Here is a 25,532-nt window from a genome sequence, read left to right as displayed (position 1 = left end):
TTATAGTGAAGTGAGATATTTTATTGTTAGTCAAGTAAAGATTAAGCGGGCGAACCCCAGCCGCTAGAAACAGCGATTTCCACCACGATATCAAAAGATTCTCGCTTAAGTCTAGCACCTGCAGATTCTTTAATGGTTTTAGTGTTTCGGCCGTTATATAATACATCTGATTGTTTCTTAGAATTAAATGCGTCAGGTTTGGCATCATTTCAAATATGTTATCCTCGTCGTAGAGACGTTTGATGCCACAATTTGTGAGAATCAATATTTTTAACTCATTCAAACCTTCAAACTGAACACTAGTTAAGTTTTCATTTGCCGTGAGGGGGTTGTTGGCCAGGTTGAGCATTTCCAAATGTCTCATCGGTTCAAAAGTTTTATCTCCGATATGGTACAAGGTTCCATTTTCCATACTTAAAATTTTCAGGTTATCCAAACCACGGAAAGTGTAGTCAAATACTGATTTAATTCTATTGTATGCTAGGTTCAGTACTTGCAGCCTTTTGCAGTATGTAAAAGCATCTCTGTCGATTTCATAATACATTGGACTGATGGAGCTACCTTTATTTGAAGACAAATCTAGAAGTAACAATTGCTGATTTGAAATATGTTTTTGGTGTATTCCAGGCAAATTATTACCGCCTAATAGTAGGACACGTAGGTTTGGAAATTTTAAAGGTTCAAAGGCGTTCGGGCCTATCGATATTGCTAGCACCTTCCTCAGATCCAATACTTCCAAGTTGACCATTGCAGGAAATGAGTCGTCGGTGATTATCTCGAATTGATTTTCAGCAAGGATAAGTCTCTCTACGGTCGAGTTTGCGATGATATTTAACAAAGCTCTCGGCGGCTGTTTACGGAAACCCATCCCAGATAAGTCGAGATGGATTAAATTTATATCCTTCTCTATCATTTTTGTTAATAAGTTTCCAATCAAACTTGAATTGAGGTCGTTTTCGCCTATTATCAATTCTTTTAACATTAATAATGGCTCAAAACTATTAGGATGTATAAATTCCAACCTGCATAGATTAATTTCGAGTCTTTTTAGCGACGTTCCTCTCATAACATGGAAAGTGGTTTCCGGTATTCTTTCTAAAGAATTTTGTGACAAATCTAAACTTCTTAGTGCTGGTAAAATTGTTGGTTTGAATGCGGGGGTTAAGTCTAAAATATTTGTAAAGCCGTTGTTGACTAGAGTCAAATTGCGAAGGTTTTTGAGACCCTCGAACGTGTGTTTATGTAATGTGTTTAGCCTCGTGTTATAGGATATTGATAACTGTTTGAGGTTCGTCAGGTTGCGGAAGATTCCAGGCTCCAGATACTTGAGCCTATGGTTGGCTTCAATCTGGAGAACTACCAGGTGCTGGAAGACGTCGAGTTCTCCCACTCGTATCTCAGTGATCACCGTCGTTATAACCCGGAGGAGATCACTCCGGATGCTTACCTGAAGTGAAAAGAACATTCTGCAATGAAGATAACGTGCTTTTGGATTGTTATATTTTTATTTATCATAGATATTACTATTGTATTGTTGCGTAATTAGAATTGATCGAGAACTATCTGTTATCTGGTGGTGTGTGCGCAGTGGAGGCCCTGCGCCTGCGTTCGTTGTAATAGACGCCTTCTATTTGTACTTTGATAGTTAAATCTTTGTGTTGCTTTTGATTGTGATTAGATATTTTCTTTTAGTTAAACATGTAGCTTGCTTATATACGTTACCGTGAGATAAGCGAATAAGATCATAATCTAGTTTTCATAACCCAGCAACAAAGATTAATCATCGCTTTTGAACATCATAAGATTTCTAAATGTTTTTTTAATCTAGCATTCTCTTTCATATGCATTTACAAAAATCACCATAAAGAAATCTTACCTTAGGGAAGCGTTTACATTCGTAATTTCCGAAGCATACGATGATCTTAAGATTGTTGTTAGTCCTGCACAGACAGCCAGAGGTCTTGTCTACAGCGAGCTGCACCGGCAGGGCGACGGCAGCGTCCTCTGGCGGTGACAGCACGTTGTTGGTGATATCCTTGTACTCGTCGAGCAGGGTGCTCCGCGAATACTGCGCGTAGCATAACAGCAGCCACAGGTAATGGCCAACGAACATGTCTCGTAACAGACCGCCTGTAAAAAACGTTTCTATGAAGGAATCTATAAAGTGAAAAAAGTGATCCAAGAACAGTGATTCTTTGAGCACTTACTTTGTTTTTAGAAAGTAATTTAAACAAACATTAATTATCGTGTTTTAAAATTATAGAACCTACAAACCTAAGTGCAGTATGGGGATATTTCAATTGCAATACTGAATGTAAATGTCTACAAAGGTAGAGGAAGACCGTAGAAAGTATGAAGGGATGACAAGGGCAGGTGTGATGTATGGAAAGCAATGTCGTTCTTATATTATTAATTGTAATTTGTATATTTATGATGGATGAATAATAAAAGGTAATCTTGATGGTTTAGTAAATTTTTTACTACTAATGGCAAAGTATGAATTTTATCTTGGAAAGATTGCAAGGACGTCAAAGTGCTAACTATATTTACACACTTCTTTGAATCTTTTTGCTTGACACATTGTCTCTAAATGACAATTAATAGCATAGGGTTTTGACCAGTAAAGCCAAACTTTTTAATTATGATCAAATATTTGGCTCCAGTTTTATGTTCTTTATCATTAACCTGTCCTTGTCCCTACGGAGGGTTGGCACGGTATGTACTGCACTTTCATACATCTCAATCAGCTGTCATATTTGAATTCATTCCCTTAAGCATTTCCTTTTTCATACTTTATCGGTCTTCTTCAAATTTTATGGCGGAGTTTCAACTGAGTTTTTCTATCTTTCTATGTTGATATTGTTAATGTTCACATTTTTGTCACGCAATATTCGTCTAATGTTATTGTTACCTTTTTGAGAAATCCAGCTCTTAGGTGATAGAAGTTTGCTGTGATGTTAGTGTGGGCGAGCAGGCACAGGGGGCACAGCGGCCCGCGTCAGCCTACTTAGCACATATGATGTTTGTACAATCTATTAGAGTAAGACGGCTGGCTTAACCTTCACGAAAAATTTGGCTATAATTTTCGTATCACAATTTAAACAATTAGGCACTATGTTTACTTTTATATCTGCAATCCATTTTCCTATATCCTGTACACTGCACTCAAAAAGGGTAACAAGTGACACTTTTCCACTTGATGTTTTTCACTTGACTCTCCATCACTACTGTCGTATACTCGAGCAGTTGTGAGCTACACATCAGGCGCCAGCTGTACTCGCACTGAGCAGACTAGCAAGCCGTGCCGTATGCTCACAGATTTCCTACCGAAGATGCCATTGGTCCGTATTATTTGCTAATGTGATAGCAAACTCGTTACATTACAATTCGACACTAATTTTCAGTAATACAACACACATGCAATCTTTTTTATTACACTTATTTGACGTTTGTAAAAGTTTGTCTTAAAGATTTTTGTTTAATGGCTTTGGTTGAGCAATGTTTTTGAAATGCTGGTACGTTTTCAGCCCAAATAGTAAGCTCCTCATCAAGGCGCTCCCTCCTCTCACCTTCTCATCTCATTTCCTTATTTCTCTCCCTTTGTGCTTCTGTCCGTCTCATTCATATAAGTTGTAAGCTACGTCCAACATTTTCCAAGATGAGTAGATGTTCAAAATTGTGTAAATAGGATGTATAAGTGTAGACTTAGTTGCCGATTGTTTTTTTTTCAATAAGTTTATCTAGTCTAGAAAAGCTTATAGTTTTCACGTTAATTTAATAGTTTATTAACTACGATTGTTTCGTGATTGGTTATACTCGTAGTAAGTACAAACCTCATTCTATAACCGAATACAAACACAACTTGACATAGATTTGAATACAATTATAACGATGAAAGATATGATGAAAATAAATAACAATAATTTATAGAGGAACAAAACATTTCCTGCGCCTGTTTACGCGCTCGCTAAATAGCCATAAAGATATCGCGCGCGCTCCGCAAACACGCGGGGAATAGCTGTTTCTTTATGCTAATTGAAGTCGTACATACTAAAACAATCTCACGTCTTTATTTCGGTTTATTTTTCGTTTATACCCGCTAAAGTTAGACGACCTCTGTACTCAACTCAACGGTAGCTTATAGTTACAGTTAAATACGTAAACAAATGTAAAAATTCAAATTCAATTTTTATTAGTCCTTTACGAGTATTTATTTAATTGCCAGTGAGAGTCTATTCCGTCCTACTCAATTACCTTATCTAAGATAAGCACTAAATTTCGAATGATGTAATCAGTTGTATTTAATAAAAGTCTTTTTTTGAAATAAATACTATTTTAAAAAGTTTAAATGGGCGAGGGAAGCGCGGCGGAGAGTTTGATGATAAGGTCGTCCAGCTGCAGCAGGTTGGCGCGTGCCTGCCGGCAAACCTGCCCCTCCGGCAGCTCGCTCGGCTCATGCCGCAGCAGCCAGGTAGACTGCTCCAGGATCTTACGCGACTCCTGTCACAAAAACATATGGGATCTTAATAACTAAAGTTTCTGTTTACCTATTAGAAGTGAAGACAAGAAACTTACAGTGATGTATCCAAGCATGACGTGCGGGCCGTCGGTTGCGGACTTCCTCCTGCCGGTCTCTGCCACTGCCGCGTGTAGTTCGAACAGTAGTGTGCCTCGCAGACGCGTCTCAGCTGAAGAAAGCAAATTAACCTTACCCTTGTCTGAGCATAAAAATGCAATGGAACTTTTACGATACTTTTTGTGCGAAAGGATCAGCTAAGTATAAAAGCCCCACACACAGTTTGCTTCACAGTGACAACAAACTGTGTTCCGTTGACGTCGAACTGTTGCCGACTGGTGAAAGCTTTTGACTGCTTAGTATGTTTGCCCTATAAGTTTACCGGGTGCCAGAGTCTCAAGCAAGTCAGCTAACTTCCTACAGAGCTGCGTCTTTAGCAGTAAACGGTCGTCAGTGACGGCGGCGAGGCCGAGTGCGTGCTGCTGGCCGACTAGTTGCGCCAGCGCCAGGCTCACATCCGTCATGTAGTAGTGCGCCGGGTGCAAGTAGCTGGCGCAATGGCTTACGAACCTGTAGGTACGAACAACTATAAGTAATACTGGACTCGATAATAAGAGTAAGAGCGGACGTCCACATTTGACTTAACTATCGCAAAACAGTTGTGCGATTGTCGATTCTTTCGCTTCTATTTGATTATTTAGTTGCACAACTCAGAATTGAGTTTTGTGCGCACCTCCATATGTGCTCATAAGAATCAAAGAGCAACTAAATAGTAGTGCGATAGTTTAGTTCCAGATGGACCTTAATTGATAAATCTTGTATTTAAATGTAACTATGTGTATAATTAAGAACACTAACCGTACTAACAAATATTTACATTTTTGTTTTTACGTTTTATTGTCAGATTTTGAATTTCTTAGTATATTTTGTTAGTGTTTTTTTTAGTATAAGCGTAAATATGTAAACAAAAAATGTAATCATAAGGGAAATAAAGCTATCTTTATCTTTATCTTTATGTGTATAATGTAACGTTTTATTGGTAATTAAAATCCATGAAATGTGAACGTTGAAGGGGAAATCTGAAATTGTCGCGCGATATTCTACTAATCCGTGTAATCCAAAACAAATGTTATGACAACTCGGCTCACTCCTTATTGCACTAACATGAGAATTGTTACTTTGTTGTGAAGGTCATACCTCGGATCGCTGAGTAATGTTATTGTGATGAAACATGGTGAAAGTAAATAAATATGTTTTGATTGTGGAAACAAATTATGCAAAAATTCTTAGATAAAAACTAACAAATACGAAACAAGAAGGTCTTAATTTGCGTAGTAGTAATTATGATGTTATCTAATCTTTGTGACCGACCTCTCGCAGGCGTCGACGTCTCCCTTAGGCATGACGCTGAGCTCGCGGCCGATGTCCTGAAGCAGTTGCTGTATGATGGCGTCACTGACGGCGTCCTTGCAGCTTCCGCACTTCCACAGCTTATCGTCCAGACCGCGCTTCGCCGGATCCGGGGACGTAGTCTTGTGCAGTATCGGAACGACGAAAGTGTCAGGCAAGAGGTAATCTTTGCAATCCCTAAAAGTAAAATACATTGATCTTTTAGCTTCTAGCAGTCTTGTGCACGATAAGAGTCATTAAGCTGAGTTATACTAACTTCTTTTTGCACTTGACGGCGCTGTACATTGTACCGAACTCGGTGACGTCGGTGCAACGCGGACAAGTGCATTCAAAGAACTTGGAATCGGCAAGATGGTGCCGGCGCGCCTCCGTGCCCCACAGAGGATCCGTGTAGCACACTGAGATATGCCCGCCGGCGGGTATGTCCACACCCGCGCATAAAATCTGTAAGTACCACAGACCATGTCCTAAAATGTATAACCTATCCTTATTTAATACTTCTACTTTCCCTATTTCTTTCCAAAACACTTCTATAAATCATAAAACGTGACAACAAAGTACTTACAATATCTCCCGCGGAAGTGAAGCTCTTGTTGCAGTTAGCGCAGCAACTGTGCTCGGCCATAGAGACACGCTCGAACACTGCCACGTATTCAGGCTCCAGTAGTGGCACCTCGTGACCGTTGATCTGCACACGATACATATGCTCGTAAAAAATAGCACCGCTAAAATAAGTTGTAATGATATACATCGGTGTCATATATTCAAAACGTACTCATGATAAAAAATATTTCTTTACCTGTATAATGCCGCAGCACTTCATAATCTCTTCTTCGGCGAAGGTTCTGCCTAGTTTGAAGAAGTTAACAATAAAGTCTGCGATCATCTTCTTGTCATTGTTCCACTTGTCGGTGCCCTTACGGTCCGCGCAGTGCGACTCCAGGCTTTGCAGTTTTGTCCATAACTTTTCATTATAGTCTCTTTGGTACAAGCAGCGAAGGACCGTGATACATTGGTAATTAGGATGTGGAATACCGAATGTCGAGATAGTCACCTTAAATAGTCAAAATATTCATGTTAGTGTCAGCAAATTAGCTAGTTAAAGCGTATAAAGAATGTCTGAGTAAATATCACCTTTTCGCCCCTGTTCTTAGTATAATGACACTCCGGTTTATGAACTTCATTCCTGGTGCAAGGCTCCGAGCAGAATGGCCAGCCGCATTCAATACAGGACACCGTCTTCCCAGCTTCTAGCAACTTATAGCATCCCAGGCATACCGGTGGAGTAACCTGAACAGTGAACAATTCAATTGTTACAGAATTTCTCAATTAGCACTCTATCAGAACGCAAAATTAGTTAATTTTTACGTCGCCTTACTTGGGCAGGTCCAGTTATGAGCGGCGCTTCTTTCAGAATAACATCTCCAGCTTTGATATCTCTCGTGGCTTCTAGATACCTTCCGAACTTGGAATCCTCTTTAACCCTGGCAGGAGTGCAGTGATTCTTATGCTGTCTCCAGTCCTGCTTCTGATGCTCCCGCGAGCAGTAGTGGACACTCTGACACCCCGAGCACTTCTGCTCCGCGGGTGATGAGCACACCACACATTCGTTTAGCTCCCCCATTTTCTAAAATGTTATCAAAAATTTTAGCAATTGATCTGCTTTAAAATGTTTGCCAGAAGATTTCGAACCTACAATTAGAGTCAATAAATAGCACAAATAACCAAATCTGTTATTCAGAGCTTCATGCAAGAAATATTTCTGTCAGTTATTTTTAAAAAGATAGGAAATTACAAATTAATTATTAGTAACACTATAATTACCTACGTTTAATTGTAGAAATTATTTGATAGTGAGTGTTAAACGCGAATATCCATGTAATATGTTCCGATCGCGCTGTGCCGGGCGACTGGCCAGCCGCTGCCGCGTGCACTGAGGTAAAAATAACCCTCGGGATTGTTACGGAATTTAACATATGCGTGGCATTCTCTGGACAACAAGGAAATATTCTGTGGCATATATAAGAAGAGGTGTGTTTGACGAAATATGAGGTGGTCGAGAAGAGAGTGACGTCGAAAATAACAAATATATGAAACACGCAAAATGATGTGCCGATTCCTTGTGGAGTGAGGAATATAGAGAAAAAATCTTTGATCCAGCGTACGCTCAAAGATTTTTGACCTTTGACTAAACTATCGAACAACTGTTGCGCGATTGTCGGTTGTGGATTGTTTCGCAGCGAGTCGTGCGAATAGTGTGCGCACTTCCGTATAACCTCATATGAATCAATACGCGACTAAAATGCATAGTTTAGTTATTCAAATATTGTAATTGCATAAGTTTGTATGGATAGATGGATGTTTTTAAGAGTTTGTAGCCTAAACTGCTGAATGGATCTGGACGAATTTTGGCACAGATAAAGCCATAAAGTTACTTTATGCGTCTATGGCGCAACTTTAAGTAACCGGGCACCATGAGCGGTCGCCCTACTTCGCTTTACTATAATGTTGCTAATAACAGTGTTTAAAAAATCTTGACGATTTTCAATTTTATCAATAAATCAATAAAACGAATTGGTTTTCTTAGCAGTTTATTAAATCATTATCATTTTAGCATTAAATGTACATAGAATAGTGTCCTTACAAATTACAATAAGTCTCGAAAAATAACGCACACAGTTATTATTGAATCAATTGTCTTTTAGTTAAAGGAATGAACAGCGACAAGAAATACTGAACATTTGGTAAACTTCATTAAACTAGCAATCAAATTAGTTGTTATAGTAACAATAAACAAACTTCACTTTACAAAGTCGTTGGCAACAAATCTCAAATAATTATTCCGGAAAATTTTATAAAACAATCGCATTACAAACTTTTGCTAGTGTTAACTATGTTAATTAATAAAACAAAACATAGATAATGACAACAACAATTTATTAACAAAATACTCTTTTATAAATAAAAAAATAACAGTAATGGACATTAAAATTTATACCCGTAATAAATAATTTTGTTTTCGTATACTTCAATTTTATTTACACAAAAAAATATTAGAAAACTAGCGGTTTTTGGCGTGTTTTTTTTTTTCAATGTTAATTTCACGATATCTTGCCGATGATCTGCTCCCAAGTCTTGATCTTCTTCAGCGCGTCCCTGGCGGCAGACGCCATCAGACCCTCGGAGGTCTGCGACGGCTCGAAGCCCAGGATTAACGCTGACTCCGTCAAATAGCCCACAATCTGAAATTAAACAACATGACACATATATCCAACGTAAATGAAAAATACTGTCGTCTTGAGAGTTACCGACTAACCTCTTTTAATCGCTCTCGGAGATTATCTTTAGTGATTGCTTTCTTTTCGAAATCCCTCGTCGTCAACACCATGAGCGGAGCGTGCAGTTCATACAAAGTTATTCCTACAACAAACGATATAATCTCATTAAAGATTTAAATATTTTAAAACATAGAAAATAGTTGAATGGTACTGACCCCTCAACCTGGAGTAGCCCGGCTCGATGTGATCGAAGACCTTCATGAGGTCCCTGCAGACTTGCACCTTGCGCTGCAGCTGCGCGTCCGTCATCTGGTGTATCATGTAGTCGGCCACCTTGCCGTACAGCTGGCTCAGCGAGTGCAGCGCCGACAGGCACAGGTAGTGGCTGGCCGGCAGCACGCTGCTGTACTTCTGGATGAAGCCCTCGAACCCGCACACGTCGTTGGCGTCTATCTGCTCGAACTCGTCCGTCAATCTGATGAAATTACTAAAATTACTGGAATATACATAGAGCGGGAACGCGACCTTACTAAACTATCTCACTGTTGTTGTGATTAGTTATTGTTTTGCAGCCAATTCAAATGTTTAGTTACACAAAGAAGATTCGAGTAGTGTGCGCACCTCCATATAAGCTCAAAGAAAGCACAACAAAGCTAAACAGTTGTGCGATGTGCGCCGTCAACGCGCGCTTTTAGATGATTTTCTAAATTAATAGAATCAGTTTCCCTTTTTCCCCAAGTTCTGAACGTGATACCCTACATGAAATAGGTCTGTTATATGGTATTGTTCACAGTAAAAAAACTGAATCTCAGATCTCGACCATTCTAAAAAAATAATTCTAGTTCTAGCATGTCTGTAAAAATTGCAACCTCTTGAGAAGCATCTGCACGGCGACGACGGGCATGGCGTAGCTGCAGCCGGCGGCGGAGCAGTGCCAGGCGGCGTGCGCGTGCAGCGGCGCGCTGGCCAGCACGCGGCCGCCGCACTTGGGGCAGCGGAAGGCGCTGCAGAACGTGCCCAGCTCCGTGGGGTCCGCGCACCGCTTGCACGCGCACTCGAAGAACTTGCTCAGCTTTAAGTGCTCGCGACGTTTTAATGTACCCTGAAATTAGAAGGATTTTTTTCGTTTAAAAAATGTTGTAGCTAACTCTTACTTGATTTTTTATTAGCTTTTGTTTGATTGCATTTACTTCATTAAATCCTTTGTCGTTCAGTAAACAAAAATGAAATTCCTTCTTTCTACTTCTAATATTTATATTTACAGAAACTACTGAAATCTGTAACTTTTATTCATTCTATGCGTATTTCACAATTAGAGATGTCTGGCAGTAGCGGTACATTTGGTAGTTACCTGCTAGCTCACCTGCAGCGTGTAGGCGTAGCAGAGGGAGACGAGGTCCCCGGCGCGGTGCGGCAGCGCGGCGCGCACGGTGAGCGGGCGGCCGGCGCGCCGCTCCGCGTCCGTGTGCGTGGTGCTGGGCGTGCAGTCGTGCGCCAGCAGGTACGCCTTGTCGTACAGCGCGCGCGCGCTCGCCCCGCTGCCGCCGACCTCGAACGCGTTCACCTGCAAGTACCGAATGTATCATGACACAACAGTAGCATGAACGCCAAAGCTTCAAGGAAAATATTGTATCGCTCCAAAATGCAGGTGGCACGGCGACTGTTTGAAACTAAGTTAAAGTTCAAAGTGAAGGATGATCTGTATTCTGTACTTTCGTGTAGATAAAGTATGAGTAGTTACCTCAAGTATACCGCAGACGGTGTGTATCTCGTCCTCGTCGTAGTCCAGGCCCCACTCCTGCAGGCGACGGACGACATGCTTCTGATTGGCGGGCCAGATGTCGGCGCGCGCCCGCCGCAGCTCGTTGTGCGCCTCCATCGCACACACAAGCGCCCACTTTGCAGGGTCCTCTTTCTTCAACAATAAACATCTGAAATGTAAATGCGATATCGTTTAATTTTGCGACACTTATTGCTAAACTTCGTTTTTCGTAAATGAATAATTCTACATAGAGTGTACCTCAAGGGTGTGATAGCATGATAGCAGTCTTTCAACTCTTCTAGGTTGTCGTAGTCTGGCGTGACGGCGCCCAGCGTAGTACACTCTGCGGCGGAGTGCCCGGTGTACTTGCCTTGCCCCGGACACGACTCGCTGCACAGCGGCCAAGAGCAGCCTTTGCATCTAGACACCAAGAGATATATTTACACAAAGAGTTCACAAAAAAATATACAGAATATTAAAATATTTACCGATATATGTTCATATTCCAATGCAAAATGCAATCTCAATTTAGAAATAGCAACTGACGCAAATATCGTAAGCTCTCGCGCTCGACTGACATGATGGGATACTGCGCGAGCGTTAACTGGATCCTACCGGTTTTATTACTCCTCAACCGATTTATTGCCAATATTTATTAGCAGTAAGATGTTTTAATTTATTTAATAATTTCAATAAACTTTTAGATTGAGTTGAGAGTTAACGACCATGGCAGTTCTACTACAATATTAAAAGCGGAAAGATGCAATGATCATCTGCATCTATATTCAAATCAATAAGTGCTCCTTTCAGGATCCAGGATGTTACAGTTTACCGTAGCTTCTGTCTACAGGATATATCAAGTTAAAAATGCTATATAGGATGTATGATACAAAAACCTAAAGAGTAAAACTGACTTTACGATGGCGTTGTCGTCAAGCTCACGGTAGCAGCCGAGGCAGATGAGGCCGCAGCCGCTGCAAGGGCCCACCACCAGCGCCGGCTCTTCCATTATCACCTCACCAGCGGCGATCTCCCGCCGAGCCACCACGTACCTACACACGAACATATTAACTACAATGTTAAAAAACAATGTCAAAGAAATATTGGCAATAGGCAGATTGCTCAAATTCATCCAAATATTTTTTCCGTATTAAAACCTGTGTGGTTAGGTCGTATTTAGAATGTTGAAAGATGAACTAATCATCGTAAGTGCCTCCTGGGGTCACGCTCGCGTGATAACAGTGGTACTCCCATACGACACGTAGCGTGACAATAGACAGCTGTTTCATTAATTAACGCAACGTAAACACGTTGATGGCTGTTGGCTCCATTTGTTACGTGTTGGAGCAAACGTGTGCGACTGGACACGGGTGTTGACACGCCGCACGTGCTACGAACCAGCGTGACAAGTCATGTGTCACGTTCCATTAAATATTACAGCACCGAGAGGTTCGAAAGAAAATCTTTATTAAGCGTCTGTTATAGACTAAAATATTATGTCTTAAAACCATTTTATTGTGCAATTTCTAAACATCTCTTGTCTTTTTTACCACTCAATTACTTATATTAAAAGAAAATGATTTTCTAAGATTACTGTGTTTAGTTTACGCAGAAACTATAAAACTAACATAAACCGGTAAAATCTAACACATAAATCGATCAAATTGGATTCGGTGAGAGCAATAAATTCTACTATTTACTACTAACGATATATTAATACTTTTTATTGTTTACAACGAGCATTAACACGACATATTGATAAACACGATTCGAATAAATAAAGATTGTGTTAATGAGAACATTTCGAAGAATTATCAACTACTTTCCCTTTTGCTGACGACAATAGATAAATCTCTGCAGATTACAGCTATTTTTACTGAATACACAAAACAAGTATGTCGTTCACTTGTTTTTAATAATGCAATATACTCGTAAACAAGATATAACACAAGATTCACAAAAGAAATAAAAAATCACGCTGCAACTCTTAAGATCTGTCTACGAATGACTTGAAGGGTAACTCTTACACAAACATGTGTTCAAAGTTCATTAAAAAGTAAGGCAAAAAATGTTCTGTGCTTACCTGCCCATGACATCAGAGTGCTTGACCTCGTAGCAGAGGTCGTCTTGTGACTTGGCTGGCGACTGCTCCTGGGTCGGCTCCGAAGTCTGTACATCTTCCTGGTTCTCTTTGTTGCGACAGTCGCCTTTGCCGCGTTTCTTTTGCTACAACATAAAGCATCCCAGTAAGCGTCTATGAAAACTGTTATTTTCGAAGTGTCTTTCACAAAGTTTGCAGGAGCACTCACGCAGTGTATGCAGCTCAACATGAGCGATTCTTTCGTCCAGGCTGGAGCGAATGCGTGATATTTGTGAATGGATCAGCGTCGGCCACCGCGTGTCTGCTCCGTGACGTACGAGCTTTATGAATGAGTGCTTGGAGCCGGTAGGCGTTGTCTGGGTGTATTTCCGTACACCACTTGACTCCCCGTGCCAATGGCACGATGTAAAAACCTATTTCATAACCCCGCGGATGTATCCGATGGCCGTGAAATAGATAAAGGTGTGAACATGCGTGTGGACGCTCAACACCTGTTTGTTAGTCTGATTTTCATGTTTGTAGATTTCGTCAACATTTAACCAATTCATTTCATTTTCACAATCTTACTACCGAGCTGATTGATTCGGTCAATTGATGAGAATAGAGCTTAAGTAGAAGAAGCATTTAATTCGTAACACAAACGAAAAGAAGATAATTATTTGAGAAAACTGAAGATAAAAGGAAAGAAGAAGATCTAACTATGTTGTTTTACTAACTTTGCAGTTAAATTGTGTATTCCTAACTGCTAATTTACCATGTGTATCAGTCCTTATAAATTCTCTAGTCATAAACTTGTGATCTGACAGTCAGCCAATACAACGTAATGTTCAATTTCAAACCGCCTTCAGCAGAGATGCTGATAGTTATATTGCTCGTATTTAAAATTTGAAGTGCAGCTCGAATTAAACAGAAAGAGTTGAAATAACTTTGTGAAATTGTGGAAAATACTAAAATGTATCTTAACCTTAAACTTTTCACCACCAGAAAGGTCATTTGAAGGTTAGATTAAAGTTTTACCGAAATAGAAATAATAAACTACATTAATTCTAGTTAGTTTTGAATCTTATCCTCTGTAATTAACCTAACTTTAGTTTAACCAGTTCCACTGAACTTCTCTGTGTCTACTTGGCTACATTATGAAGTGTGTCAAAACATTCGCCTGTTAATCATTTTAAAATACGAATGTCGTGTGACCGGACTTTACAGTTTTTTTCAAAGTGTTTTTAGAACCATTTTACATTAGATTTATGTGAGCAATTAGTTTATATCATTTTTTTATGTTTAAAAGTTCTCAGAAAACTAGAACATACTCTTAGTAATAAGTTTTGACGATAAATTATACTTTGCCATAAAAGTATGGATTGACCAACGAGTAGGTACATTGCGCCTTATAGTTGAGTAGGATAATCCTACTAGGATTGTGATATTTTAGATTCGCAAGTTTTGCAAAGATTCTTGGATCTGTGATTTGCATTTCAAGTTAGTTTTACAAAGATTTCAACTGTGTTAATTTGTTAAAACGTAACTTTAGAACAGCTAAAGGAATTTTAATAGGTATTTATAACTGTCTGAATTAACAGATAGGTTAATAAGTAACTTGGTTATCTTTGATTTTATGATTTTCCAAAGATATTTATGGATAGTTCAATAAAGATCAAATTGCATAGCATCAAGCTCCGGGCAGTTAGCGCCACAAATCCAGAATACCCGCGCTCCTTGAGCCACATACACTCATAATAAAGGTCGTTACGGCGCATTATCGCCGCGAGATCGTCCGCCATTTGAACGCCGTCCAATCGCACGGGGACAATAGGTTAGTTACGCGTTTCGCGTATTTTAAAACATCGCGAAAACAATTCACTGCCAAGAAACAAATGCGAGGCGAGTGTGGCCGCTTGGCTGCAAACAGGAATCATCAAAGCTTATCAATTTCAAAAATAATTATTGCTAAGAGGCTGTTGCTAAGTGTTTAAGACATGAATATTGATGAAGAATATAGCATACAAGCTTAACACCAAATAATAGCCTTGCATACTTTTAACTTTAAGTCATCTTAGTTTTACGCAAAATTGCTAACTTAAAACATGGTTACATTTAAAAATTAGAGTGTGTCCACTAAAAGATAAATAAAAAAAAATCGGAGAAAATGTAACCAGGAAAGAAAACTGCGCTGAAAAATCTGTCAACTTAGTCTGTGCCTTGTGTTTAAACATATGATTACACAAAATCTCTCTAATAATCTCACTTACAATCGCAAAAGAAACATTTATTGGCTCAGATTATAAGATTAGAGCTCGGTGATATAGTGCGGGGAGTCGTGGTACTGAGCCAATTTAAAACTCGACAGATAAAGTTAAAAATAATTTATTGCAAATCGTTAATGTTGCGTGAAACGAATCTGTCGCGGTGACGTGCGCCGCGCTGACAGCTGACGCGCCGTGACATCCCGCGTCCGGTTTGACGATGTTCAATTAAAATTATTTAATTTTGACCAAGTTTTATTTATAGTCTATATGCGTTTTGTTTGAATTTTATAGGTAAGGAACAGGTTTACTATCCTAATTGTGCATAGTGAATACGTTATAGTTATCGGCTAGAGTCTTATTGCTGTAATCCATTTTAAAAATTATATTATTTGTGTTTATTCTGATGGCGATAGTGTATAGTATATAATAGTTATCTATCTCACAGAAAGTTCGTTATTAATTGCTACGATCTGTTATTAATTACATTTTGTCGTAAGCTGCTTGAGAACGTCGGAGTACACTTCTCCAACTCTTGGACACTAATGACACAGTAATTATGATCGACTCGCCTCAACGACATCATTTAATATTTTGCTCCAATTATAAGTACATATAAAAATGATTCACGACTAAAATCTAACAATATTTTGTTTACTATATCTGATACACATAATGTCCGACTGACCGACTTCCCAAAAGAAGGAGGTACTCAATTCGTCTGTATGTTTTTTAAGTGTGTTACGGCATAACTCCGCTGCTAGTGGACCGATTTTGATAATTCTTTTTTTATCCGAAAGGTAGTGCTTGCAGGTGGGTCCCATTTTTCTGTTTGATTTTTCTTGTGATAATTTGGATCACTCGATGTCAATATGGTAATTGTCACCGTGAAAAGCTGCAATAATTATGAGTGTTGCTAGCATTTTTTTAAATAAATGGGGGTTTAACTGTCTCAATCACCACTGAAATCGGTTCCTTAACACAGATGTTGGCATGATTATTTTAATCGCTGTAAAGAATATCTGCTCCGAACGTCTCACTACGCATCTTTAATTAGGATCATTTACAACGGACCGTAACACATATTAGATAAACATTTTGACTTGCGAATGTTTATCGAATTAATCTTCTGTCTGGTAATAAATTCATCTGCTTATATTTATAGTGCGAGCGAGGAATTAACGAGCGGACTGCGGCGCGCACAACTATTAAAACATTTCAATGTCGTTTAGTGCGCTGTTAAAACAACTGTTGTGGAAACCATGGGAACAGCTGTTCTGGAACTAACAACCAAGATACTTATAGACAGAATAACATGCATTAATTGGAATCACGATTAAGAAACAGCAAGAGAATCATATAATTCGCTATACCTGATAACTTTAGATTAGAAGATACAGGTCGATAAAATTTGCCTATGAAATGTTTGTTATAGTTCGTCGTGTGTAATGACGTATTGTGCGTGCCAATGTTTAGCGGCTGCCAGACGTAGCCAAGACGTGGTTGACATGTTCCCGCCAACTCATAAAACCTTTAGATTTCTGTTTACATTCTAAACTGAAGGCTCCAGCATAAATTACATTCGTAAGTAGAATTGAGATAGATCCTTAGATAGACTTACCCTTTCTTTTCAAGAAGCATAATATATCAAGTTATCGTATCTGTATTTAAATTTGAGTATCGGTCTTTAAAAAAGGAAATATTCATTTTCAAAGCGCTAATGAAAAATTAAAATGCACATACGTACCTTTTTCTTATGCGACTTTTTATTCATGTCGACTTGGCTTCAGATCTGTAACGAAAACAAAGATTTTTAATGAGCGACTTCAAAGACAGGACAAATTGTCAACGCGTGTTTGCAAAATACGTACTGGTTTCGTGTTATATTGATCCAAAATATATAAAAGACTCAAGTTTATAGAGTACAATTACTTGTAGGTTATGTTTTTGATAAATGCTATGCTACTCGACTAAAGATTATTTTATATCAAGAACTAATGTACAATTTACAACAAAAATTTTATTTACGTAACAATTGCATTTCAAACAATTGTTGAAATAGTTTAGAAATTAATGAAATGAAATCCCGTCTGTCGTTTACGCAACACAATTCCCGCGCCTCCGTAAACATTCCGCTATCGTGTTAATGCTGTCCTGAATTCTAAAATATCTGACGCAGTTTACTAATCAAACAAATGGAAATAACACCAACTATAATCATGGAAAAAACATACAAATTAAGTAACTAGGAGGAGTTCAAGACGAAAGAATTAATCAAGAGAAACCAATATAGTGCATAGCTTTATAAATCTTTAAGACATAATCATGTTCCTATATACGGCTTCAATGCATATAAAACAGAACACAGGTTAAATCTATTTTAAGTATAACGACGTAAACATAATAAGCTGTTTATTTAATTAGAAGACAACCAGCTTATTAGTAGTTATTTTCTTTGCGTTTAAAGAGTTGACGAAAGTTAAAAGTAAAAAAAGAAACCATAATAAAATCCCATAAAACTATAAATTAATATTAGAATTGCAATAATTCAGAACAACGTGTAACAACTATAAAAAACACAATGCATAGTAATTGCGTGCCACTGTCACACTAGACGGGGCGGGAGTAAATCACTAGTGAGCGACATATATCGGCCTCACGTATTCGCTGTCGGTCAACTCCATTTCGACATGCCAACTTTGTATTGCGTATTTTATATAGACCCGAAAATAACACTAATGCTCCTATGATATTGTCTTTTAAGTTCTACAAAATTTACAACTAAAGTTTTGCCTCTAATAAAGATAGAAACGAAGATGAAAGTTTGCTCTTTTTTATAGACGTGGCAGAGTGGAGGCATGGGAATACCTGGCCCCTTAAACCTCAGATCATCGCCTGACAACGCCTTTACTGTTTTCATTAGGTTCAAGAAATATTTATTCGTAGCAACATTATATTAATAGAATTGGTACCACTCTATTAGCTGACTAAAAATAATAAATACCAAAGAGTTACTAGATTAATGGAAACCATTAAAATGACAAACTGTGTTTGTTGTGACGACACCATTTCATAATAAAAGTTTAAACACGATGAAAACTTTTACGTAGTTGACTTGGGCGTTTATTTTAGTCGGTTCTTTCTGACAAAATGAAAATTTTAAACCAATTAAATTTATTTATTATTTTGACATTAGTAAAACGACTACTATATAGATTGTAACCCTTGTAGCCCATAAAAGTACAACCAGGTTTAGTGTAAACCTGCCTTTGTGTTTGGACCGATGTAAATCACAATATCGCGACGTGTGTTTGGCACTTCCTAGCGACCAGCCAGAGTTGGCAAACTTAACAGACTTGGCAACCGCGTGCCGTCTGCTGCCGACCGCGTGGAGCTAAGGACAGCAGCACACTCTAGTCTTATTATATTAATTTAATGCAACGTACTCATATTTAATTAATGTTAGAGTACGATTGCATTGTATTGTACAGATTATGGTATAAAATAAAATCAAGTTGTAAGTTTTATTTCAAATTCTAGTCCTAATAACTTAGAGGTGAAAACAAGCGTGCTCCTTATAAAATTAAGATTTATACTTTGTCATAAAATACAATGATGTAGTCTTTACTTATTTAAGCCCTGTCTTACGTGACTTTAGTGTGAGTTACAAATTACTCTTAAAACAAGTATGCCAGAGAAATGTACATTTTCATTTGCGTTCCTTAATTAGTTATACCAGCGTGCTAGGCCGCTGGCAGACTGGCACTGCTTGGCACTCCTCCCAACGACTAATTACAGCACGCCATGTTCACTGCACTGCATAATTGTTAACGTTTTGCCAAGTTCATGTGAAAACTAGGCCGATTTTCACTATACACACGCATATTTATTTATATTGCTTTTATAGTATTAAAAATATATTTGTATGTAAAAAGTTTTATATAAGCGTTTGAACGCAAAATTCTTGGCATCATTTTTAATTGAAGGCAGAATTTATTGTACCATTAAAATATGTTTTAATGGACTAAACTGAAACACATTGTGTTACAAAGTTTACATAAGAATCGAAATAGCTCGTGACACTGTGCCGATAATTGGAAAAGGAAAATTCGTTTTCGTGATGACTGAAATTGGACACCGGAAACAGTAAATCATTATTAACAACAACGTATATATTACCATAGCATTATTGTATAATTTGTTTTTTCTTATGTCGCTTATTTTGTAATCTCGTAGATATTCCACTAGTAAACATAATTGAAGAGCAATCGTCCAATAGAATGTGCATAACGAGAGTGCGACGACGTGCGATCAGTCAGCGATCTTACGTGGCACACACGAGTAGATGCCACCCCGCTTGGCAGCCGGCGCCTGCGTCTGCTGACGGAATGCTTACTAATGCCACTACCAATCTTTACTTATGTTGTCTTTTTTATTTGTGTTATAAAACTTAAACTGTTGAAATCTTACTAAACTTAGTTACTATATTATAAATGCGAAAGTTTGGATAGATTAATGGATGTTTGTTAGAGTTTGTAGACTAAATGACTGAACTGATTTCTATTAAATTTAGCAACGATATAAAGAATAGTCTGAACACATAGGATACGTACCGTTGTTTTTTTTTTTAAATCCACGCGGACGGAGTCACGGACGAAAGCTAGTATCAGAATTTTTTTTAAGCAAGCGTTAATACAGAAAGTAGCTAGATAACTAGACAAGCGAACAAATGACAAGGAAGTAACGACTGAGATGATGGAAGTTAGATCGATAGAGACGAGAAACTTTACCAACCCTACTAAGTAGGGGAAAGTCCAGAGGATAATAATCTAGTTCTGTATCTGATAAAGTAAGTTATTGGTAGACTTAACTCACTTATGATCGTCCTGTGACCCCAACCAGATAAGCCGTTCTTAATTACTCTTTGATTTCTCACAAATCATACTAATATTATAAATGGGAATGTTTGAATGGATGTTTGTTAGAGTTTGTAGCCTAAACGGCTGAACGGATTTCGGTGAAACTTGGCATAGATGTGGAGGATAGTCTGGAAGAACACATAAGATACTCACTTTTGTTAATAATTCCACGCGGACGGAGTCGCAGACGAAAGCTAGTGTTTAAATAATTCTATTTCTGGCAATAAATTATTGTTGTATATGTTAAATTTAATCATTGCAACATTTTTATAACTCGCACAGATATCTAAAACATTTATAGCGATGCGTTCACATTTTAATTTCTATTCGACTGCGGAAATAAACTGTTATTCTTAACTGTTCTGTCAACTTCCAGAGCAGTTTGGATAAATATCACGTAATAGAAAACATTTTTATGGCTTAGGGTTCGGCAAATACATATATAATTTTGTAATTGTATTTAACCCTAGCTTCTCTTGGCTGATAAAGAATGTTTGTTTCATATATTTTCTGTAAATATAGCCTATATCACCTAGTGAATATGTAGATTTCTAAAACCGAAAAATTTTAAGACCATTAAATTGCTACGTTATGGGTTAGTTACATAAGCTATAATATGTTTTTATTATTTTTTTAATTTCATGCAGACAAAGTCGCGAGCAACAGCTAGTCTATAATACATTTGATTAAAATTCAAAGTCCGCTAAAAAATAACCGTAGAAACGTAGATAACAAATCGTCCAAAACAACGCGAAATTTTTTTTGCGATTTTAAATGACGAACGGGCCTTAACTCCATATGCGTACGTCGTCAAAATTAACAGAATTTACCGTTCCATTATTTTCTCTTTTACGATTTATTTGATTACAATGTATGAAAAAGTATAGCATGCTACGACATTGTACGTAGAGGACTTGAAAAAGCTACGACAGCGCTACGCAACATTTCTAAGCCCTGTAACTATTGAAACTATAAGTTTTTAAGGTTAGAAGTTGAGATAAGTTACATTGCGACATTTTATTTAATTCTTTAATAATTGCTGTTGTAAATCAGCTGTTTATTAATATTTATATTATATCCTTACTTAACTAATCGAAATAATATAGAAATTAAAGTATAATATCGAAGCGTCTAGTATTATTTGCATTTAAGTCGGTATTTTTTACTTATTTCAAATTCAAAATATGAAATAAATGTATTATTACGTCCTATAAAAATAATACACATAACGCAATCTGACAAACACGTGAAAATTCGACTAAAATAAATAGAATTATAAATAAAAATTGTTAATTCATAAAACAAATCAAATTATAAACAAACCTCCGGTAATCTTCCGAAGCTATATTTCACAACACTTAAAACACTAAAAAATAATTTTATACTTTAATAAATAATTATTTTTATCTATAATCTTTACAGAGATCAAAGGCGGGAAAAATTTAATGATGGCGGGCGGACGCGGGCTCGCGCACTTGTGATGGTCGCGTTGCACTGCCGGCTGACTGTGTCCGCACACTGCTGGCCGCTAGTGCCCATTGGGGACTGGCCATTCTTGACAAAGTTAACGTCAGAATAGCTCGCCCTCCGCCCTCACCCTCACTAACCATAACAGAGCCAACAAAAGTGCCAGAAATGTTACATGGGACCTATAACAAAACGTTTACTCTTCAATTTCAAAAGGATTCTTTACGGTGTATGATATTTATGTCTGAAGTGTTTGTTTGTGTTATAAATTACGACATTTCAACACAAATGTGATCTAAACCATACGTTGTTTTCCCTAAAATTAGAGTCAATTTCAAGAAATGTTTCAATTGTTGTACTAACATCAAAGTTCTTTGAACATTTCAAACATTAAGGGATATAGTTAGTCTTTTGAATTCTGGAAATTCTGCATTTCTAACATTTTCATGTTAACAAGTAGGATTTTGAGGTTATTTGTTTTAAGTGAGTACTGAAAACCAACTAGACTAGCTGTTGCATTATATTTGTAAGTGCTAACTTGAACATAACGTTGATAGTTCGACGTAATCCGTGCTGCTGATCAATTAATTCCTACCAGATATATGTAAAAGTATTGTGTCGTGCCGATGTCCCGGTCGGGTTATAATAAGCGCATCCATCGCCGGCCGCCGGCAAGAATAATAAACAAAGGAGGGTCATTAAAATGGCTATTTCGGAGCATCTGCCCGCGCCGACAATCTTTTGTACGCTGTCATGAACTGAAGCGGCATCATATACGATTTATTTCAGACTTAAAAAAATTAACAGAAGCAAACACGAACTCTTTGGAAATTCAACTCAAAAATCTTGCTAAAGCCTACAAATCAAGACTTAGTTCTCCCCCAAAATGGCACTAGAATAAGAATTATATACTCCACTTCTCGTCGTTAATGTTTTTGTAATTTCTTTGCCACATTTATCGCTCTCTTTGTGGACACCTATCCTCTACCTCATTAACAACCCGTCCATGTCTAGTGACTTGTGTAGTACATTCCTGACGCGACAGTGCGATCACATCTCCGTGCTGCTTCGGTACGTGGTATTTGTAGTACAAAAAGTAAACGGTGGGTACGAGTGGCCACTATAAATCTACACTCTACTGTTGATTTAACTTCTCTAATCGGGTTAATAGAGCAGATTGTAAACTGGTATCGTTTATTAGGATAAATAATGTTATACAGCATATTATTTGATAACTTTTATTCTACAAGTCTTTTTCGTTAGTGCTAACGTTTTCAAGATTGAACTGTTGAGACGAGAAATAATTTATTTCTGTAGCGATACATTTAATTTAATTTATATATAATTCCCTTAGCTTTTGTTCACTAGTTTGCGTTGTAACTCCAAATTAGTATAAACACCAACAAGCTGCATTCCACAAAGATTACATATAAAACGCGTATGTTGAACACGTCGCCATTCCTGCATTCAACACTTACGAGTCATAACAAATTTAACACTATAAACATATTTCCACTTCGTTCATCGCTGCAGATCATATCCCTAGCGTAGATGGTGCTGCGTACGCCGGGAATATATCTGTTATCCATTTTACATGGCAATTAAATATCTTTGTATAATAATATAATCGTAGCTTTAAAGTTTAGTCTCATAGACAGAAAACTCATTTTGTTCCTAGCCTACTACTACCGCACTTATGTTTGCTAAATTATACTTTATCAGTCCCTTAGTTTACTGGGGTCATACTAATACACAGTAAAGGCCACCCCTGACCTCACGCGAGGTTAATGAATAAAGTAAACCTTATTATTTTGGCTTAATTTATAAAACCTTGTCTACCACCAACCCCACCGTGTTCTCGACTGTTGAGTCTAAAGTTCAATAAGTGTAATCCTATTAAAAACGGATACATCGACCCATTTGCAAAGAAACCGATACAAATACAAACATTGAAGAAACACGTTTCCAGGCGTCTTAATTTATGAAGTAGGGACTGATGAATACCGCGCCTTCTGCACAACACGACGCGAAACTCGCAGTAAAATGTGGAACACTTACAACATACGAGAAAAATTAAATTACCTTTTTAATCTTTAAGAAAGTTATTTACATCATGGAATATAAAATCAGGATTAGGAATAACAATAACAAACATTGGTTTATCTCAATCATATATTGGAAAATCATTTTTTTATTCAAAATTGTTGAATAATATATCTTTTGCGCTTCATTCGATTGCGCAAGATATCACAAGCCACATTCATAAGAGATAAAATTCTAATTGCTTTTAAAAAAAACTGCATCAGAAGCGAGTGTATTACCTTCTTAAAGACCGTCAACGCATTAGCAATTCCTCTCATATCGCAGATGTCAATGCGCGTCGATTCCCGAGTTCCCACCACTTGTTATCTCTATATAAAAAATTGAACTCTTATCTCAATCTTTTATAAGGAAATATAAATCGGTCAGTACACTAAACCGACATTCCATATAAAGTTATTTATTATATATTCAATATAAAGTTTATGTGAGTGTTCTCAGCGGTCGTAAATTGCTATCATCAGCAAATATTTATGTTTCGCTAAGCAGAAGTGAGACGGGACGCCGCGCCGCGCCGGCTTAGCGGGAATCGTTTGACGCAATACGCGGTATTTAACAATGTTTATTGATACAATATATTGATCACGTTAATACTGATCAATATTTATCTCATAAATCGGCGGATTATAATTTAATGGAATTAAAACGATTTTTACCTTTTGTTCTCAGAAATCTATTTGAAATTTTTTCATCCGCCATTTTTTTAACGGACGTATTGAGCGAAATAATAATACTAAAAATTAGGTTCAACAAGTTTTATTAATTTGAGCATCACATTTCTTATTCTACACAGATATAGCTAGTTGAGAAATCACTTTATTTGAACAACTACAGAATTCTTGTTGTTCTAAATAATTATTGTCAAACATAACCTTAACTAAAAATATCAATTCTTAAATGCAATATATTTATGAATGTTCATATTTAATACATGAAAATGTAACATGTTTCATACAATTTATTATTGACAAAAAATAACTATGTATTTTAGCAGACATTATATGAAATTTCCCAGAACTGATAAATGCAAAAATCTAATCAAACAAGATTTTTTTTATGTTAGACATAATTTTGTTAAATACAAACATTATTATTTACCTTGTTTCAAAGGAATTTTTACTTTATTTTACATTCTATAAAGCAGTTTATTTACATACATTCAAAGCACCTTAAGAAGAAAACAAAATATTACAAGTATATTTGAATTCATCCAACATTTTAAAGAAAATATTTATAAATCGTTAATAGGAACATCTTTTATTAATAATTAATTTGAAATATATCTGTATGCTAACATATAATATGATAAATTTTTAACATAAGTCTCAACAGTTCAAGAATATCTCCAAGTCTCGAGTCTAACAAACCCAATCAATTAGCTCTCCTTTTCCCATTTATGGTGTGTCATAAACCTTAAAGCTATTATAACATTTAACAGTTTGAGCGCATGTTTTAAAAAAATGGATTGACGAGTGACAACCTCGTATGACTCCCTGTGTCACAAATCATAGTTAAAATCTGCTCGTTCCAAATCTCTTATCTCCACAATGTCCGTTTTCAGTCGTAGTTTTAAAATTTCCCTCCAAATTGCCTCCCTGTGCTCCTTGTTTGTAATACCCATTCTTAATAATGTATTGTCATTGATTCTAACTAGAGCTCTGCCAGTTATATCATGCTGTGAATAACACCTTTACACTGTATTAACTATAATTTTAATAACCACACTATATTATTTA

At 37.2% G+C, this 25,532-nt stretch overlaps 4 protein-coding genes across 5 annotated transcripts in view; all 4 read right to left on the bottom strand.

The window, feature by feature from the left end:
* Positions 1 to 3,844, bottom strand: part of LOC106110688 (toll-like receptor 2) — a 4,672-nt gene extending 828 nt beyond the window's left edge. Inside the window, exons 1-3 of the mRNA XM_013292587.1 lie at positions 2,912 to 3,844; positions 1,877 to 2,130; positions 21 to 1,447 (exon numbers count right to left, since the gene is read on the bottom strand). Coding sequence (XP_013148041.1) covers positions 21 to 1,447; positions 1,877 to 2,113 — 1,664 coding nt within the window. The 5' untranslated portion in view covers positions 2,114 to 2,130; positions 2,912 to 3,844. The remainder of the gene's footprint in view (positions 1 to 20; positions 1,448 to 1,876; positions 2,131 to 2,911) is intronic.
* Positions 3,845 to 4,061: 217 nt separating this feature from the next.
* LOC106110784 (protein msta) lies at positions 4,062 to 7,844 on the bottom strand. 2 transcript variants are annotated; one of them, XM_013292690.1, is made up of 10 exons: positions 7,755 to 7,844; positions 7,305 to 7,553; positions 7,061 to 7,216; positions 6,726 to 6,980; positions 6,492 to 6,614; positions 6,183 to 6,370; positions 5,888 to 6,103; positions 4,899 to 5,086; positions 4,576 to 4,688; positions 4,062 to 4,500 (listed from the first exon to the last, which is right to left on the bottom strand). In XM_013292690.1, exons 2-10 carry the CDS (start codon positions 7,548 to 7,550, stop codon positions 4,345 to 4,347), a joined length of 1,641 nt encoding a protein of 546 aa, XP_013148144.1. In that variant the 5' UTR covers positions 7,551 to 7,553; positions 7,755 to 7,844; the 3' UTR covers positions 4,062 to 4,344. The 2 variants fall into 2 exon arrangements, with proteins under 2 accessions (XP_013148144.1, XP_013148143.1); XM_013292689.1 differs by having other exon boundaries at positions 7,751 to 7,843.
* Positions 7,845 to 8,946: 1,102 nt separating this feature from the next.
* Positions 8,947 to 21,877, bottom strand: LOC106110776. The gene is made up of 11 exons (XM_013292680.1): positions 21,553 to 21,877; positions 17,058 to 17,102; positions 13,050 to 13,192; positions 11,881 to 12,018; positions 11,225 to 11,386; positions 10,946 to 11,135; positions 10,568 to 10,768; positions 10,074 to 10,306; positions 9,420 to 9,679; positions 9,243 to 9,346; positions 8,947 to 9,168 (listed from the first exon to the last, which is right to left on the bottom strand). Exons 2-11 carry the CDS (start codon positions 17,082 to 17,084, stop codon positions 9,028 to 9,030), a joined length of 1,599 nt encoding a protein of 532 aa, XP_013148134.1. The 5' UTR covers positions 17,085 to 17,102; positions 21,553 to 21,877; the 3' UTR covers positions 8,947 to 9,027.
* A 3,168-nt stretch (positions 21,878 to 25,045) lies between these two features.
* The window catches only part of LOC106110779 (protein aveugle), a 915-nt gene continuing 428 nt past the window's right edge, over positions 25,046 to 25,532 (bottom strand). Inside the window, exons 2-3 of the mRNA XM_013292683.1 lie at positions 25,517 to 25,532; positions 25,046 to 25,484 (exon numbers count right to left, since the gene is read on the bottom strand). The exon at positions 25,517 to 25,532 is cut by the window's right edge and continues 100 nt beyond it. Coding sequence (XP_013148137.1) covers positions 25,295 to 25,484; positions 25,517 to 25,532 — 206 coding nt within the window. The 3' untranslated portion in view covers positions 25,046 to 25,294. The remainder of the gene's footprint in view (positions 25,485 to 25,516) is intronic.

This window comes from Papilio polytes, unplaced genomic scaffold (assembly GCF_000836215.1).
Source record: "Papilio polytes unplaced genomic scaffold, Ppol_1.0 DF824191.1, whole genome shotgun sequence".
Classification (NCBI taxonomy): Eukaryota; Metazoa; Arthropoda; class Insecta; order Lepidoptera; family Papilionidae; genus Papilio; species Papilio polytes.
The sequence above is the reverse complement of the archived record's forward strand: the minus strand, read 5'-3'. Positions and strand labels throughout refer to the sequence as shown.

Coding starts and splice junctions, on each gene's coding strand:
- LOC106110784 (XM_013292690.1), bottom strand. CDS start 7,550: ATGGGGGAGCTAAACGAATGTGTGGTGTGCTCATCACCCGCGGAGCAG. Junction 7,217..7,304: donor TCATAACTGGACCTGCCCAA/GTAAGGCGACGT, acceptor TTCACTGTTCAG/GTTACTCCACCGGTATGCCT. Junction 6,371..6,491: donor TCACTTCCGCGGGAGATATT/GTAAGTACTTTG, acceptor TGGTACTTACAG/ATTTTATGCGCGGGTGTGGA.
- LOC106110776 (XM_013292680.1), bottom strand. CDS start 17,084: ATGAATAAAAAGTCGCATAAGAAAAAG. Junction 9,680..10,073: donor GTGCAGATGCTTCTCAAGAG/GTTGCAATTTTT, acceptor TAATTTCATCAG/ATTGACGGACGAGTTCGAGC. Junction 9,169..9,242: donor TCCGAGAGCGATTAAAAGAG/GTTAGTCGGTAA, acceptor GTTTAATTTCAG/ATTGTGGGCTATTTGACGGA.